The 19,036-nt window shown below is 44.9% G+C and overlaps 1 protein-coding gene across 2 annotated transcripts in view; it reads right to left on the bottom strand.

The window, feature by feature from the left end:
* The window catches only part of ANKRD26 (ankyrin repeat domain containing 26), a 141,557-nt gene extending 123,151 nt beyond the window's left edge, over positions 1-18,406 (bottom strand). For both annotated transcript variants that reach the window (XM_082254066.1, XM_082254067.1), the window contains exon 1: positions 18,103-18,406. In XM_082254066.1, the coding sequence (XP_082110192.1) occupies positions 18,103-18,308 (206 nt within the window). In that variant the 5' untranslated portion in view covers positions 18,309-18,406. The remainder of the gene's footprint in view (positions 1-18,102) is intronic.
* Positions 18,407-19,036: the final 630 nt, after the last annotated feature.

Here is a 19,036-nt window from a genome sequence, read left to right as displayed (position 1 = left end):
TAAATGGAGAAAAAATGCGAAACACCGCGTTCGGTATTCGACCTTCGGCCAAGCATTTCATTATTATTCGGCTTCGGCCAAGAATTTCATTTCGGTGCATCCCTACTACAAATGAACAATACAATGTAACATGTGTCTGTGAAAGCCAGGCCTGATGCAGGGTTCCTATGTCAGTGTGAAGTATCTAATCTCAGGTTTCTATAACAACCATGTTATATATCTCTGTAAACACCAAGGAAAAAAAAAAACAAATTGCAGTTGCAGTGAATTGACAAGCTAATAGGCTGCCCTAGAGAATTATGTGTAAACAGTATGGTTAATGGGAAGACAACAGTTTATATTTTCACCAGCAGCTGATATAAGTAACTGAAATCAAAACAAATGTTATCAAGAATGAACCCTGGCAATATGGTGTACCAAAGGAATTTATTTTTTCTACAGCACTTATAAAAAAGGCAGAAAATCTGCTTTCAGTCACCAAAAATCCTAGTAATAATGGAGTCCCAAAACAAAAGGAGCCTTATGCAAGTCACGTGACCAACTGGGGCGGAGACATGGCGCAGTGGGCTCATAAGAAGTGAGTTGAATGATGTTAGCAGACAGAGTGCTGGAAAGGAAGTGAATATAGTAGCAAGAGTTGTATTTTTTTCAAAGGTTGTCTGGGGATCCATTTTTTTTCTTTGCCAAAACTGGAATTAGGTTTTACCAGTGTTTTCGGCTGTTTGTCTGGAGATTTGATTTATATAGCTTTGGTATAGGAGCTTGGAACAAAAGAAGTATTTAAAAAAAAAAAATTTATGTGGCAAAGATTGTTTTTTTTTTTTTCTCGTTTTTTTTTTTTTAACCAATATAGAACAAAGGAATAAAAAAATATTATTATATCAGACACTTGAAGGCTAGTGTCCATGTCAAGGGCATCCCTACAGCAGGAAATAGTGGATGCTAGGGAGGTAATAGGGGATAACCTTCGGTGTTTGAGATGCTCCTCCCAATAGTATACACATTTACAGCCCTCCATCTTTGCTTGTTCAGCTGCTTTGGAGGGCAGGAGAGACAATGGGGGTCTTAAAAAAAAAAAAAAAAATAATAATAATAATAAATTATAAAATGAATAAAAATAGTTAAAACTTTTTTTGTTTTGTTTTAAAAAGTACCCCCTGGTGCATACATGCAAACACACAGAAAGGTTCCACATGTTTTTGTGAATAGTAACTGCACAACACATGTGAGGTATCATCAAGAATGTCAGCATAAGAGTAATAACTCTAATTCATCATTAACTCTACATTTTAAGGCCCCATGCACATTGCAGCTGTCAAATGCCAATTTTACAGGCATTTGACTTTTTCTTCTGCCCCTAAATGCCCCTCCATGTTTGCCTACGAGATAGGGGAGTTTACGGGCAGAAATCTGAACACAGCAAAGTTGCATTCCGGAGAGGAACATTTGGGCAGAAAAAACGCCCAACGTGTCTAAACTCTTGTAAATACATCTAAATGTGCCTAAATGCTAAGGCACGTTTAGTGCCTGAGTTTTTATTAATTTTATTGTCAAAATAAATTAATATTCTGGCCAATAAAATGAATAAATGCCCAGAGGCATGACGCACCTGAACTTGTCCTAAACATGCCAAAGTATGTGCCATGCAGCCTACCGGGCTACATGCTCAGGTAAAAGGTCTGGATGGACTTTTTGGGGAGAACTCGTGCATTTTTTTTTTTTTTTTTTTGGAGCGTGGGGTTCCCTTTAAAACCATACTAGACCAAAGGGCCTGGTTTGGATTTTTGATGGGGGACCTCACACTTTTTTTTTTTTGCCGTGGAGTTCTCTTTAAAATGACCCAGACCAAAGAGCCTGGAATGGGTTGGGGGGGGGGGGTGCCCCTCCGTTTTTTGTTTTTCTAATGCCAACTCTATTGTTTAGATACTGCTGTTGGAGGGGAATCGCTGCCGATAGCAAGGTTGGCTCATTGTTGTTAGGACGCAAGCGGGGGTCTTAACAACCATTGACCCATCCCATCCCTTCTGCTAACAGTAAAAGACAACTGATTAGGAAGTCGGGAGGTGCTGGCTCCTTAAGAGCCGGTTCACACTGGGGCGACTTGTCAGGCGACCTGGTCGCCTGACAAGTCGCCTGCCATAGATTAGCACAGGACCCGTTCTAATAGGAGCGACACAAGTCGCTCCAACTTAGAAAAAGGGTCCTGAGCTTCTTTGGGCAACCTGGAGCGACCTGCATTGACTTCAATGATATGAATTCCCTGCTGGCCGCTTCGCACCGCGACCTCACAGGTCGCCCCGGAAAGTCGGGTCGCTGCAATGTGAGCCGGCTCAAAAACATTTTAAAAACGCTGTACAAAATTGCGCAAAAAACGCACATAAAATTGCAAGGCAAAACACCCAAAAAAAACCCTCAAAAATGTGATGCCCACGTGTGAATGCAGGTTAAATTGCTCTCTCTTTCCATGCATGCAATTGGTAGCTGCTATTGGTGACAGCAAATTAAGTGCATTCCTTCATCACCAGGAGGTGCGTTCCAGGATTACCAGATCAAAGACAAAAGAGAGGGGGGGGGGGGGGTACAGTACAGCAATGTCTGGCTAAGAAACTAAACTACTTAGCAAGAAAGCTATGCTCCTTGTTTGCATCTAATGGTTCAGTTTTCAGCTTCAACTGAAGTGCACTTTTAGGAAAGGAAACAAATCTGATTAAAAAAAAAAGTGCTGCTTTTATTATACTTATCCTTGACATTGTTGCACGGATACTATATAACAAGACTCTAGGGAAAATAAAGCAAAATAAACTCAGGGAGAATATAAGGCAGCTGGCAAAAGTGCCCTTCTTACAAGGTCCATAGAGATAATACCACACTAATCTTAGAATTACCTTCCGCAGCCTGCAGACAAGTCTGCTTTATAGGTCAAGTCTACATGAAGATTGTAAAACAGAAGAATAATCCATGGTCTAAATTACGATATTCCTGAAATTAATAACTTCCATTTCCAAATATAGTATTCTATTTACCTAGAGGATGCCGAATAACTACGGTAAATGTTAAAAATGTAAAACTACACAGTGAAAAGGTGGCAGAAGGAATGTGTAAGGAATGTAAATGTAATGACAGAAAACAATACAGAGCGGATCTATTCTGTGACAAGACATGTGAGGGCACATTAATGAGCACCTTGCATATTTGACAAAAGATGTTTGGAGTGGTTACCATAGCAGCGAGTACACCAAGATGCCCCAATAATACAAGGGAAATGTGAACTGGAAGCACACCAGTCGTTAACATTTCAAGTGAAACAAGTTGCACAACGTTGGGAATAACTGAAAAAGAACCACGCAAACAATGCTAGTCATCTGATTACAGTTAAATAGGGTTATAGGTTATTAGCGGAATCCAGAGCCGTTAAAATGTAGTTCATAGGATAAACAAAAATGTATCAAAACTTTAAATGTTTCCCAACAAGGAATGTTGCCTAGTCTACATTTTCTGACCAAGAAACATATACTGCACTGCTAAACTGATCTTGCACATAAGGCAAACAAGAAATAACCGAAATGATCTTATCTCCTGTCATTTACATAGATGCTTTTATCCTTAAGAAAAGTGCAACAGACGCCAATGGTTGAATACGGGTCACAAGAGTGCAGGACAAAGTGCAATCCTGTGACCTACAGGAAAAGTCAGGCCAGAAGAGCTTTGGCCATACTTCTCCTTTTAATACCAATCTCGGCATGTAAACCATTATGTGGACTGTAGTCAGTATTCTCCAGTTTCCAGAGACTGACCAGTTTTAAACACATATACAAGCTGACCGAATCTAATTGTTACAGGAATTGTTGTCTACAATGACTCTATACCTGGTCCATTTCTACATTAAATCTACAATGTCAATGACTACAGACTGGCAAGCTGTCAACGTTTAATTGGGTTCATATGGGTAATTCATGAGTGGTGTGGGGTAATCCTAAATTTGCAGAATGGTGGTGTCGCACTTTCCCCAGGTCTGGGACACCAAGTCCACCAGTCAATCTGCAGCGACATTAAAGGAGTTGTAAAGTCAGGAGGTTTATCTTAACCACTTAAGCCACGGAAGATTTTACCCCCTTCCTGACCAGGGCCTATTTTGCAATTCGCACTACGTGACTTTAACGGACAATTGCACGGTCATGTGACGCTGTACCTAAATGAAATTGACGTCCTTTTTTTCCCACAAACCGAGCTTTCTTTTGGTGGTATTTGATCACCTGTGCGGTTTTTTGATCATGCGCTATAAACAAAAAAAGAGCGACAATTATGCAAAAATAATATTTTTCACATTTTTTATATGAAATTCCCCCCCCCAAAAAAATGTAAAAATCAAAATTTTTTAACATTTTAGGCCAATTTGTTTTCTGCTACATATGTTTGGTTAAAAAAAAAAAAAAACGCAATAAGTGTATTTTGATTGGTTTGCGCAAAAGTTATTGCGTCTACTAACTAAGGGAAAGATTTGTCTTTTTTTTTTTTTTTTTTTAACAAGTAATGGCGGCGATCTACGATTTTTTTTGCGGGACTGCGACATTGCGGCGGACAGATCGGACCCTTGACTGACATTTTTGACACTTTTGGGAGTACCAGTGACATTACTACAGTAATCAGTGCTAAAAATATGCACTGTTACTGTAAAAATGACACTGGCAGGGAAGGGGTTAACTTTAGTGGAGAAGGAGGGGTTAAGTGTGTCCCTAGGGGCGTGATTCTAACTGTGAAGGGATGTGGCTGTTTTGTGTAACAACAGAGAAATACAATCCTGCATAGCAGGACCGTATGATCTCTGTTCTTACACAGGGGAGAATGACAGGCGGCTTTGTTTACATTAGCCACCTGCCTTTCTCCCTCTCAACCAGACGATCGCGAGTGACCGGCAGACATCGGGTCTACCGGTCACATGCGCGGGGGGTCCGCGAACGAGCGGGAGGGCGCCTCCGGTGGCGCGCGCTCGCCCCCTAGAGGCTCACAGGCGGGCGACGTAGACCTACGTCGCTTTGCCTGCAAGGGGCTGACTGCCGCAGTAAATATACTGACGGCAGTCGGCAAGTGGTTAATGCATTCTATGCATTAAGATAAAAAGCCTTCTGTGTGCAGCAGCCCCCCCTAATACTTTCCTGAGCTCCCTCTCTATCCAGCGATATCCACAAGTCCCTCTGCCATCCTCTCCCTCCTGATTGGCTGAGACACAGTCGCAGTACCATTGGCTCCCGTGGCTGTCAAAGTCAGTTAGCCAATCAGGAGACCGCAGCTCCGTGTCTGAATGGATGCACAGAGCTACAGCTCGGCTCGGTAGCCCCCATAGCAAGCTGCTTGCAGTGGGGGCACTCGACAGGAGGGAGAGGGCCCGAGAAAAGGAGGATCCAGCCTGCTCTGTGCAAAACCAACTGCACAGAGGAGGCATTTTTTTTTTTTTTTTAATAAATAACAAACATGACACAAGACTTTACAATCACTCTAAACATGTGCAGCTAACCTTAGTCATTGGGAGTGCCATATGAAATTCAGGAGGTTTCAATGTTCTATATGTGGGGCCATGTCAAAGAAAACCAAAGAAAATTCCCAGCCTAACTCACCAACCAGCCTGTGACCAACTAAACGATCCTGTCTAACAGTTTGCATTAAAAACAGGGGTTAAGTTTGCGCACATTTGCAAATACATGCATTAACTGCAGAGCTACTTCACGACACCCCAGTATTATCTGCAATCCGAACTATGAATTTTTTGAGAGCCTCCATAGTAGAAGCGCATGTATAATAATGGATAGACAGAGGGCAGGTAAGCCTGGAGGGAGCCGACCCTTCCTTAAAAGGCACAGGGGGGCACTGGGCACCCAGCATATAGCACAATGGTAGCAAAGGTGTCCAGTACATCTCCTCACCAGTATTCTGACAGTACAAACAAATGGCCACTGCCTACATCTATAACTGGCCTTCACAGCAAGGAGCACATGGTGGGAGGCTGACGCATGTCAAACAAGACCAAAGAAAATTCCCAGCTGAACCAACCTGCAACCAACTGAATTATCCTGTCTAACAGCTTGCATTAAAAACAGGGGTTTCGTTTGCACGCAAATACATGCTTAACCACATACTGCCCGCCCACTGTCATATGACGGCAGAGATGTGCAGTTATTGTTCTGGGATGCAGTCATATGACGGCGCACCAGAACAGCCTCTCTCGCGCACCCCCGGGGGCACGCAGTGCAGCGATCGTGGCCGCACCGTGTTACTAGGACACGGTGCGACCCTGATCTTGGTAAAGAGCCAATGACATGGCTCTTTACCCATGTGATCGGCTGTGTCCAATCACAGCCGGTCACATGTAAATGAGGAAGTGCCGTTTATCGGCTCTCCTCACCTCACACTGTCAGAGTGTGAGGCGAGGAGAGCTGATCAGTGGCTCCTCCTCACAAGGGAGACCAGGACATTTATCATCAGTGCCCTGATTACAAAAAAGTGAAAAACAGTTCCAATCAGTGCCCACAATCAGTGCCCATAGTGCTGCCAGTCAGTGCTTATCAGTGCCTGCTCATCTATGCACTGACTGACAGCACTATGGGCACTGATGGTGTCGCCCGTCAGAGCCCATCAGTGCCGCCCGTCAAAGCCCATCAGTGCCACCTATTAGTGCCCATCAGTGTGGCATATTAGTACCTCCTCATCAGTGCCACCTCATCACTGCCCATCAGTTCACATCAGTGAAGGAGAAAAATTATTTATTTTCAAAATTTACTCACAGAAAATAAAAAACATTTTTTTTTTTCAAAATGAGCCAATGGCTCCCGCTGTGGTGTGAGCCAATGGGGAGAGAGAGACCCGGGAGAGGCGCTACTCTCATGCACATGGCTGGATCGAGATGGGGCTCAAGTACCTATAAGGGGGGGGGGGGGGGTGAGTTGCACCCATAAGGATTTTTCCTGAATGCATAAAGGTGAAAAACCTTCTGCCCTTAGAACCACTTTAAGCCGGCCATATATGTTTTAAGTCTAGCCAGTTAAAGAGGAAGTAAACCCTCCTCTGCAACTTGTACCTATAGGTAAGTCTATGATAAGGCTCACCTATAGGTACTGTAAATATCTCCTAAACATGTACCGTTTAGGAGATATTTACTTTGCATGCAGCCAGTGACATCGTTGGCGCATGCGCTCTGAAGGAACGGCCGCTCGTGCCGTTCCTTCAGAGCCCCGTGCCGTGACCGTCGGCTCCCGCGCGCATGTGCGGGAGTGACGTCATCGCGGCTCCAACCAATTCAGATGGCCGGATGCCGCAAACCCGGAAGAAGGGTGACTGAACATGTCACCCATGAGGCAGGTGAGTGGGCGGTACTGCGAGGCTTCGTTCTAAGGTAAGTATTTCATAATGAACTAGTATGCTATGCATACTAGCTCATTATGTGTTTGTCTTTCAGGTGTTCATTTTTTTTTTTTTTTTTTTTTTTTTTTATTCTGGAGGTATACAACCTCTTTAAGCGGGGACCAGCTGAATGTTGATCCATGTATGGGCAGGCTGGTTGTACACAAGTTGATCTATATCATTGATTTTTTTTTTGTTCAGCCTACTGGCTGAAAAAAAAGCTACTTGTCTATGGCCAGCTTTAGTTCAGTGTCTCGCACCAACACTAGCCTCTCCTCTCCGCTGCCTCCCCTTCCCAAGGCTCTCATAGTTTAGAGATTATTTTAGCGGTAAAGGAATAATTTTTTTACCTTGAATCTGCCTGGACTCCTCAGTAAATAGATTCCTCCTCAAAGAAGATGTGCTGTGAGGCCCCCTAATAGGGCAGCTGTGTGCAGGGTCTGGTACAGGAGGACTGCCTCTACACTTATGCCTCGTACACACGCAACGATTATCGGCCGACCGATCGTCCGACTTTTGTCCAGAGTGTTGTTTTGTTGGTTGGAATGTGCCTAGACTGCACACAAATTTTCTCGGCCAACAAAAAACAACTTCAGAAGTGATGTCATGTGCTGGTTTACTTTCCGTGTGTTTTTTCTTCTCTGAGCATGCCCAGTCTTGCTCATCAGATTTTTGTCTGCCGAAATCTGTACTGACTGACGGAAAATCAGCCGTTGTGTTGACAGCCAACAAAAATTTTATAGCCTGCACACCAGATTTTTTCTGGCCGAAAAGTCGGGAGTCGGTTGTCGGAAGCATCATACTAACAAGCCGAAAATCGGCCGATCGGACGTTGGCCGAAAATTCCCGGCCAATAATCGATGCATGTGTACGAGGCATTACTCTTAATGACCCCCATCACCAGGGAGTTTTGTTCAGTTGCCATGGTGCCTGGGAATAGTCCAGCCTTGTAGCCCAGGTATTTAAAGTGTATGACTAGCCAATTGACAATCTGACATGTTGGAGCATACAGCTAACAGACTATTCCCTGGATTGTGGGGCATCTATTGCTGATAACTTATGGACATCTGTTACCTTACAAACACACAGTGATTACACACCCCAATAAAATATAATAAATAAGATCATACTTGGGTTTATTTTATTTTAAACGCTGACAAAAAAATAAAAAAATTGATACTTGCTCATTCTCTAAAACAGCTGCACGTCTACAGAAGTCATTTTTTTTTTTTTTTTTTTTTAGTAATTTCCACTTAAAAAATAGCAGACATTTACTGTGGGAGTTATCAAATACATTACAACTTTCATTACTTTCCAGATATAATTGGGCTGAGAAGCACCTGCTAAGAAACCTCCAAAGAGTTCACCAAAGGGTCTACAAGCAAATCAGAAGGTTTGTCTCGTCAAATGAGTTCTGGTCAGATCAAGCAATTATCTCATATCTGTAGGCTCTTCCTGACCCCAGCAGATGTCCCCTAGCAGTGTCTAATATGTGAAAGAATAAGTGACTCGCTGGAATAATCATTGTGCCCTCTCCATGCTTCATAGGCACAAAATTGTGCATTCTGTAATGCCAATATGAGGGTTTCAAAATGATCTTATTGCACCTGAACCCTGACTATTATTACTCTCTAGAACAAGCAGCAAAGGAGCGTTAAAACAAGTCTTCCACGGGTTCTCCAGCTCAGGGGTGTCAAACTCAATTTCATTGCATTATGGTTGTCCTCAAAGGGCCAGTTGTATCTGTAGGACTTTATAAAATATATCTAAGGCTTTTTATTCTCATGGAATAGGTGCTGGAACTCAACCATGCCCTTCGAATTGCATCAAACAGTGGATGTGATCTAATTGCACAAACAGTGGGAAGATCTTAAAAAATTGAGCCCCGGAAGATTTTACCCCCTTCCTGACCGGGGCCTATTTTGCAATTCGGCACTGCGTGACTTTAACGGACAATTGCGCGGTCGTGCGACACTGTACCCAAATTAAATTGACGTCCTTTTTTTTCCACAAACAGAGCTTTCTTTTGGTGGTATTTGATCACCTGTGCGATTTTTTGATCATGCGCTATAAACAAAAAAAAGAGCGTCAATTTTGCAAAAATAACAATATTTTTCCCTTTTTTTTATATGAAATTCGCCAAAAAAATGTAAAAAAAAAAAATCTAAATTTAACATTTTAGGCCAATTTTTTTTTACCATATGTTTGGTAAAAAAAAAAAAAACAAAAACGCAAAAAGCGTATTTTGATTGGTTTGCGCAAAAGTTATTGCGTTTACTACCAAAGGGAAAGATTTTTGTTATTTTTGTTGCTTTTTTTTTTAACGCGTAATGGCGGCGATCTGCAATTTTTTTTGCGGGACTGCGACATTGCGGTGGACAGATCGGACCCTTGACTGACATTTTTTACACTTTTGGGGTTGCCAGTGACATTACTACAGTAATCAGTGCTATACATATGCACTGTTACTGTAAAAATGACATTGGCAGTGAACGGGTTAACTTTTTTTGAGAGGGAGGGTTAAGTGTGTCCCTAGGGGCGTGTTTCCAACTGTGATTGGCTGTGGCTTCATGTGTAAGAACAGTGATCAACGGTCCTACATAGTAGAACCGTTTGATCACCATTCATACACAGGGGAGACTGACAGGCGGCCTTGCTTACACTAGCCGCCTGCCTTTCTCCCGCTGTCACGGACGATCGCGAGTGGTGGGGGGGGGTTGGGGTCCGTGACTAAGCGGGAGCGCGCATCCGGCGGCGCGCTCCCAAAACCCTTACAGACTAGCCACATAGCCCTACGTCGCTCTGCCTGTGAAGGGCTGACTGCCGACGTAAATAGTCGTGCGGCAGTCGGCAAGTGGTTAAAGGGGCAATAAATACCAGGAGTGCGATATGTGCAGAGTTCAGGGATGCGCTATTTACAGAGTGCAAAGTTTAGGGGTGTGCTATGCACAGTGTGCAGGGTTCATCTCTCTTCCACAGGTTGTCCACATCTTACTTCCATTCCTGCTCGGCTCTGACCTCTGCACCACTCTCCCCCATCTACATCTACCTTGTCCTACCATGAGAGCAGAGCACGCAGGGATCTGCGAGAGCCACAGAGAGTAAGAGTCGGTTCACACTATGGCGACACGGCTCTGTACTACTTCGGGGGCGACTTGTGAAGTCCCGTGCACCGCAACTTCGGCGTGACTTGCATGGACTTCATATAATGAATGTCTATGCAAGTCGCTCCGAGGTCGCCCCGAAGTAGTACAGGACCCTTTTTCTAAGTCGGAGCGACTTGTGTCGCTCCTATTAGAACGGGTCCTGTAGCAGTCAATGGACCGCGAGGGACCGCGACTTGTCAGGCTGACAAGTCACCTGACAAGTCGCAGCAGTGTGAATCGAGTGTAAAGCTGTCCTTGTAAACACAGAAGGTTTGTGTGTTTACAGGTAACAGTGGTGAGCGGGGAGCGGAGGGCGAGAGCCGGACTTGGCAGAACGAAGTTCCACCACATTCTGAATAAAAGAAAGCCCTGGGTGCGACGGCCACATAAAATGGCCTGGCGGGCCTAACACAGCCTGCTGACCTTGTGCCCGACTTGTGCTCTAGCTACATATACTAAGAAGTAGTTCATTCTCAAAGACTGTAAAGGTTCTATCTCCCACTCAAACCTGAGCATTTTGTTGCGCAATTCCCAAAGTGCGACAAATTTCAAGATGAAGAATTCTATTATTCTCAATGGGCCTGTTCACTTATGGGTGTTATGTCCTTTGTCACATGAAGCTCAAAAAGTACATGACCTTCTTGGGCAGTACAATGGCATATACTGTACAGACTTTAACAGGAATGCCTGAAAAAAACAACCAAAAACAAGAGCTTTTGTACATTTTTCCAGGCACTTCTATTTAAAAGTCAATGGGACCAAAACACGTCATTCCGTTCCTGTAATAGAAGTATCGCGAAAAAAAAAAAAAAAAAGCACAATGTCCACTAACATCCCTCGCTATCCGATCTGATCCTGCCCGCAAAATCCAGTTGGATGTTGGTCCCATTTACCATCCGTCTTTCCCCGTAGAGGAAATCGAAACGGTCATCTGCTTGCTCAGCAGGGATCAGCAAAGCGATCCCGCACTAAGCAAGCAGGGTCCGCCAAATGTATAATTCTCTCACTGTCTCCCTCTCTCTATGCGCATGTCTCTCTCTGTGCCTTGCTTTCTAAGCGTGTCCCTTTATCTGTCTTTTTCTGTGCCTCTTACTAAATACACTTTGGCTGTCTCCTTGATAAAATATAAGCCCAGTACACACGGCCGAATGTCAGCCATCATCGACCAGTTCAACAGAAACTTGCCGACATTCGGCCTGTGTGCACTGCAGCCAGTCTGACAGAAGCCAATTGTCCAGTCGTTCTGTTGAAGGGGCATGACTGAAAAAGAGGCTGTCGCTCAGTGCTCTCAGCCAATGTCTGTTGGGCGGCATCGGCTCATGTGTACTGCAGCCGGCTTCTGTCAAAGGGCCATGACCAAAAGACCAGTGGCTAAGAGCACTGGCCAGAGTGCTCTGGTAGGGGGGCGACCCCCTGTCAGAACACAATAGAACAGCAGGGGAGATCACTGTACTAACATCGGATTGTTAGCACAGTGGCTTTGCCCTTAGCTGTCAGGTTTTTTTTTTTTGTTCAGTATGGTGGGTTGAACAAAATAAAACTAGCAGGGTGTACTAGGCTTTAGAAAAAAAATAGCTGACGGCATGTTGAAAAAAGCATAAAGAGAGTTGTTTACCTTGTCCCGAGGAGAGGAGTTGGGGAAAGTGGAAGTAAACACACTTCCTGCTCGATCTCAGTCAGGCTGAGGCAGCAGGTGACACACCCCCCTTCACTAATGCTGTGCTAAAGTCTCCTCCTCATGTCTGTCAATCACAGGCAAGGGGTCATAGGGACACTTTTTTTGCAGGTGTCAACATTTTTTTCATTATCAAAGCAGGGAGGATTAAGCCTAGTACCCACGGGCCGAATGTCGGGTGGTATCAGCCCATGTGTACTGCAGCCTACAGGCCATGACTGAAAGACCAGTGCCTGAGAGCACTGACCAGAGCGTTCTGGTGAGGGGGCAATCCCCGTCAGAACACAATAGAACAGCAGGGGAGATCGTTGTACCAACATCGCATAGTAGTACAGAGGCTCCAACCTGAGCTGCCATTTTTTTCACTTAACCCGCTGGGTTGAATGAAAAAAGAAAAAAAAAAAACTTGGTGTGTACGAGGCTTTAGAGCTGACATGATGCTCTTTTCACTGCCAGACTATGGACAAGTGAGTTTTGCTCCTGTGCTATAATAGTTAAACAATTCACTTTCCATCAGTTTTTTTCTGGGTGTACGACCCCTTTAAAAAACAACTATATTTACATTAGAACCCTGGCAGTTTTACATAAGGCCCCTTTCTGTGTATACACACACACACACACAATCTCACAAAAGTGAGTACACCCCTCAAATGTTTGTAAATATTTTTTCAAATCTTTTCATGTGACAACACTGAGTGTCGGGTCACACTTATGCGATGCGGGAAGGCTGCGAATTTGCAGCCTGTTCTCGCATCGCAAACGCACATCTGGCAGTTCACACTGCCATATGCGATACGCTGGGGGTGTCAATGAAATGTTAACGACACCCCCAGTTTGATCGCATATCGCAGTGCGATCTGACAGTTCGCACAGGATCGGATCGCACAAGTGTGAACCACTGCGCGATCGATCCTGATGCGGCTGAAAAAATGCCTCATGTGTGAATTTTGTGCGGGTGCAGTGCGAATTTAGCCATACAAAGTGTATGGCTGAATTCGCACTGCACATCCGATCGCATATAATGAAGGAGCAGTGCGCTCCGATATTACATGTGATCGCCGCACACGCGGAAGTGTGAACCGGCACTGAAGAAATTACACTTTGCTACAATATAAAGTAGTGAATGTACAGCTTGTATAACAGTGTAAATTTGCTGTCCCCTCACAATAACTCAACACACAGCCATTAATGTGCCAAAATTGCACGCAGGGCTGTAAATGCACAGCTCACGCCTGGTGCCAAGTGAAAAAAGATTGAAAATTTGAAAAAAAAAAGTGTCACTGATGAGGCTGCACTGATGGGCACTGATGAGGCGGCACTGATGGGGCTGTGCTGACAGGCACTGATGAGGCTGCACTGATAAGTACTGATAGGCTGCACTGATAGGCGACATGGATGATCTTAGGTGTGACTTGGCTGACATCCGTGTGGCTTCGTGCACAGATGTCTAACAAGATGGGAGAGCTGGAGCTGCTGATATTTGAGGAGGACTTAGATTTTGTGGGGATAACTGAGACTTGGTTTGACAGCTCTCATGACTGGATGGCGTCCATTCAGGGGTATTCCCTTTATCGCAGAGATAGAGAAAGTAAAAAAGGGGGAGGGGTATGTTTGTATATTAAGAACAGTATACAGGTAAATATGAGGGATGATATTAATAATGGAGCTATGGACGAGGCAGAATCCCTATGGGTAGAGCTTCAAAGGAAAGGCACGGCGGGGAAGGTAATATTGGGCGTATGCTATAGGCCCCCAAACCAGAGGGAGGAGGGTGAGGCGGACCTCATGTTACAGATAGGATTGGCAGCAAGGATGGGAAATGTCATTATAATGGGGGACTTTAATTATCCAGATATAGACTGGGCAGAAGGAACCGCACACTCAGCCAAGGCTCGGCAGTTCCTAAATGTTTTGCAGGACAATTTCATGGGTCAGATGGTGAATGCACCGACAAGAAGCAATGCGGTACTTGACCTACTGATTACCAACAATACAGACCTGATCACGGATATAGAAATACGGGACAACTTAGGGAATAGTGACCATAGGTCAATTGGTTTCAGTATTAATTACAGTAATAGGAAACACAAGGGTAATATAAGGACGCTGAATTTCACAAGAGCCAATTTCCCTAAACTGCGCTCGCTGCTAGAAAATATCAAATGGTATAGAACCCTGGGAACAAAGAACACGGAGGAAAAATGGGAGTGCTTCAAGAGCATACTTAACAAGGGAGTGGGCCAGTGCATTCCACCGGGAAATAAATTTAAAAGAGCAAAACTAAACCCTGGGTGGCTAAACTCCAACATTAAAATGTATATTAGAGCTAAAGAAAAGGCCTTCAAAAAATACAAGACTGAGGGGTCATTGGCAGCATTTAAGCACTACAAAGAGTGCAATAAGAAATGTAAAGATGAAATCAGGGCGGCTAAAATAGAACACGAGAGACATATAGCGGAGGAGAGCAAAAAGAACCCCAAGAAGTTCTTTAAGTATATAAACAGTAAGAAAGCCAGGCCAGAGCACATTGGCCCCATAAAAGATGATAAAGGAAAAATGGCCACTGAGGACAGAGAAAAGGCGGAAGTGTTAAATAATTTCTTTTCTTCAGTCTTCACAAAGGAATCGGGGGGCTACACGAAACCCGCTTGTAAGGCCGAACTAAATAATACACCTCAGGAAGTGCCGCCATGGCTAACAGAGGATAGACTTAGAGCTAAACTAGAGAAACTTAACATAAATAAATCCCCGGGACCGGATGGCTTGCACCCGAGGGTTCTTAATGAGCTCAGCCAGGTGATTGCCAGACCATTATTCTTGATCTTTAAGGATAGTTTACAGACGGGTATGGTGCCAGCTGATTGGAAAAAAGCCAACGTGGTACCAATATTTAAAAAGGGGCCGAGATATATCCCGGGTAACTATAGGCCGGTCAGCCTAACATCAGTAGTCTGCAAAATTTTGGAGGGGATGATAAGGGACCACATACAAGACTTTAGTAATGAAAATGGTATTATAAGTAGAAATCAGCATGGATTCATGAAAAATCGTTCGTGCCAAACCAATCTGTTAACCTTCTACGATGAAGTGAGCTGCCACCTAGATAAAGGTAAGCCTGTGGATGTGGTGTATCTGGACTTCGCAAAGGCCTTTGACACCGTTCCTCACAAACGCTTACTGTACAAACTAAGGAAGGTAGGTATGGATCATAAGGTGAGTACCTGGATAGAGACCTGGCTCCAGGGGAGAGTACAGAGGGTGGTGATTAATGGGGAGTACTCGGATTGGGCGGGTGTGGAAAGTGGGGTCCCCCAGGGTTCTGTCCTGGGACCAATCCTGTTTAATTTATTCATAAATGATCTAGAGGAGGGGATATCTAGTACAATCTCAGTATTTGCAGATGATACTAAATTAGGCATGCCAATATCTTCTATGCAGGATGTGGAAATCTTGCAAGCAGACCTGAACAAAATAACGGGGTGGGCAACCACATGGCAGATGAGGTTTAATGTAGAAAAATGTAAAGTAATGCACTTGGGTGCCAGAAACCAGAAAGCAAGCTATTCACTAGGGGGTGAACCTCTGGGTGAGTCTAGGATGGAAAAGGACTTGGGGGTACTGGTAGACAACAGGCTTGGCAGTGGCATGCAATGCCAAGCCGCTGCAAGCAAAGCCAACAGAATACTGGGATGTATAAAAAAGGGGATTCACTCCAGAAATAAAGAGATTATTCTCCCACTCTACAAGACTCTGGTCCGGCCACATCTGGAGTATGCTGTCCAGTTCTGGGCACCGGTCCTCAGGAAGGATGTGCTGGAACTGGAGAAAGTCCAGAGGAGGGCAACAAAAATAATTAGGGGAATGGAGGACATCAGCTATGAGGAAAGACTACAAGCACTAAACCTATTCTCTCTGGAGAAGAGACGATTGAGGGGGGATATGATATCAATGTACAAATACTGTACTGGCGACCCTAGCACAAGGAACAAACTATTCAGAGAAAGGGAATACAATAAGACACGTGGCCACTCACTAAAACTTGAGGAAAGGCGGTTTAACCTTAAAGTGCGTAAGGGGTTCTTCACTGTAAGAGCGGTAAGGATGTGGAATTCTCTTCCACAAGCAGTCGTATCAGCGGGGAGCATAGATAGTTTCAAAAAACTATTAGATGTACACCTTAAAGACCACAACATACAGGGGTACACAATGTACGGTTAAAAGCAAACACACACACGCATCATGGGTTGAACTTGTGTCTTTTTTCAACCTCACTAACTATGTAACTATGTAACTATGTAACTATGTAACTATGCAAGTTGCACCTGAAATTGGCAAAAGTAGTGCAAAAACTACTTTTAAAAATAGGTGCGGCACCGCAAAGACAGCATCGCACCGATTTAAACAGTTCCATTGCCAACAATAGGATGCGACTTGTCATGCTATTTGGACCTGTCAAATCGCATGAAAAGTTGCACCACTGTGAACGGGGGCTTAGGAGAGATAGCAAAACATCCAGTGTGCATGAAGCCTTAAAGCTGAACTCTGGGCATTTTTTTTGCCACGCAGTGGGGCTGTGCCCGCACTACAGCTTGTTTTTGTCTAGAGCAGAAGTACACTATATTATCGAAAGTATTGGGACACCTGCCTTTACACACACATAACACTTTAATGGCGTCCCAGTCTTAGCCTGTAGGGTTCAATATTGAGTTGGCCCACACTTTGCAGCTATAACGGCAGCTTCAGTTCTTCTGGGAAAGCTGTCCACAAGGTTTAGGATCGTGTCTATGGGAATGTTTGACCATTCTACCAGAAGCGCATTGGTGAGGTCAGGCACTGATGTTGGATGAGAAGGCCTGGCTCGCAGTCTCCGCTCTAATTCATCCCAAAGGTGTTCTATCAGGTTGAGGTCAGGACTCTGTGCAGGCCAGTCAAATTCCTCCACCCCAAATTCGCTCATTCATGTCTTTATGAACCTTGCTTTGTGCACCGGTGAACAACCCGATAGAACACCTTTGGGATGAATTAGAGCAGAGACAACAAGCAAGGCCTTCTCTCCAACATCAGTGCCTGACCTCACTAATGCATTTCTGGAAGAATGGCCAAACATTCCCATAGACACACTCCTAAACCTTGGAAGCCTTCCCAGAAAAGTTGAAGCTGTTATAGCTGCAAAGGGAGGACCAACCCAATACTGAGCCCTACAGGCTAAGACTGGGATGCCATTAAAGTTCATGTGCGTGTAAAGGAGGCATCCCAATACTTTTGGTAATATAGTGTATATACGTGATCCTCCAATTTTCCCACGGAAAAACTGGTCCCTGCGTTTCCGGCACCCCGTGGTCTAGTGCGATGGACTGTTCCTGACATCATCATGCCCATAAACCTGCTCTGGATGTGAGGACGTAAGAAATAGAGACGGGCTCAGGCGCGTTTGAGTTCCCACGTGCCCGATCCTGCCAGGAGGCCCACACAGGCAGTGGTGGGATATTTCCCAATCCGCAGCTGCACAGACCGGGAAATGTCTCAGTGCCTGTGATTAGCGGTGGGCAGTGTCGGCTTCCTGGTGGCAAGCCCATCTCTAGTCAGGAACAGCCCACTGCTGGATCGTGGGGGGAGTGTAGTTTGCCCCTGGAGCGGAGGATCAGGTGAGTATACAGCTTTCTGATCACCCCCAGACATATAGAGCAGTTAACCTGTGCAGTGGAAGAAAACATTCAGCTTTAAAAGATTCCCTGTGTGATGGGAAACCCTGAAGGCTGCAGTTCTAATGATCCACTAATGAGGGGCTCAGATCTCCTGCCATGCAGAACCCTGGAGATGTACATGACAGGCAGAGCTGGAGGAGTCCATCCCTGCTAGAGGAGTGCAGGCTGGTCACGTGGTGCTCACCGGTTCTCTTTATCCAATTGGTTGATGTCCTGCTTGTGCAGCAGCTGCCTGATCTTGGGGACATCTCCGGCGGAGGCAGCCCGGTGCAACTTGCTCAGGTCCTTGTCCTTCAGCTCGTAGCCCACAGACAGCACACTGCCGCTCTCCGAAGGGCTAGGAGAGGGCCCGCTCTTCTTCTTCTTCCCGATACCGAAGAACTTCTTCATCTTCCCGCACACCGACAGCCCATACCCACCAGGACAACGCCGTCACCTACAACCCGTACCCACCCGGGGGCATCACACGGCCCTGGCTGCCAGTTACCAAGTCCCGCCCCCAAGCGTAGCTCTGTTACTAAAGACAGCAGCCAATCGGGGAGCGCGTTCCTTCTATGATGCTGCGTGCTGTACACACAGCTGGAACTTCCTGTCTGCTTCCCAACAGTCCTTGTGTCGGGCTTAGCGTTGTGTGTGGCTGTGGTTACCGTGGGCTATCTGCAGCCCACAACTGGCTCTCATTAGGAACCCATCGCTCCCAACTGTCCCTGATTTGGAGGGGCTGTCACTGATTCCCTCTGTTCTCCCCATTTGTCCCTCATTTTGGCCTGATCTATATAGTTGTATTTAACCACTTTACCACCGGAGGATTTTCCTGCTTTACTGTACGTCCAGGCCACTTTTTGCGATTCGGCACTGTGCAACTTTAACTGACAATTGCGCGGTCATGCAACGCTGTACCCAAACGAAATTGACATCCTTTTTTTTTCCCCACAAACAGAGATTTCTTTTGGTGGTATTTGATCACCTGTGCGCTTTTCATTTTTTGCGATATTAATAAAAAAAATTCGACAATTTTGAAAAAAATAACAATATTTTTCTTCTTTGACAGTTAAAAAATATCCAATATATTCAATTTTTGTCATATATTTAGGCCAAAATGTATTTAGCTACATGTC

This window comes from Pelophylax lessonae (genome assembly GCF_965119305.1).
Source record: "Pelophylax lessonae genome assembly, chromosome: 4".
Lineage (NCBI taxonomy): Eukaryota > Metazoa > Chordata > Amphibia > Anura > Ranidae > Pelophylax > Pelophylax lessonae.
This window is presented reverse-complemented; position numbering and strand designations above follow the sequence as displayed.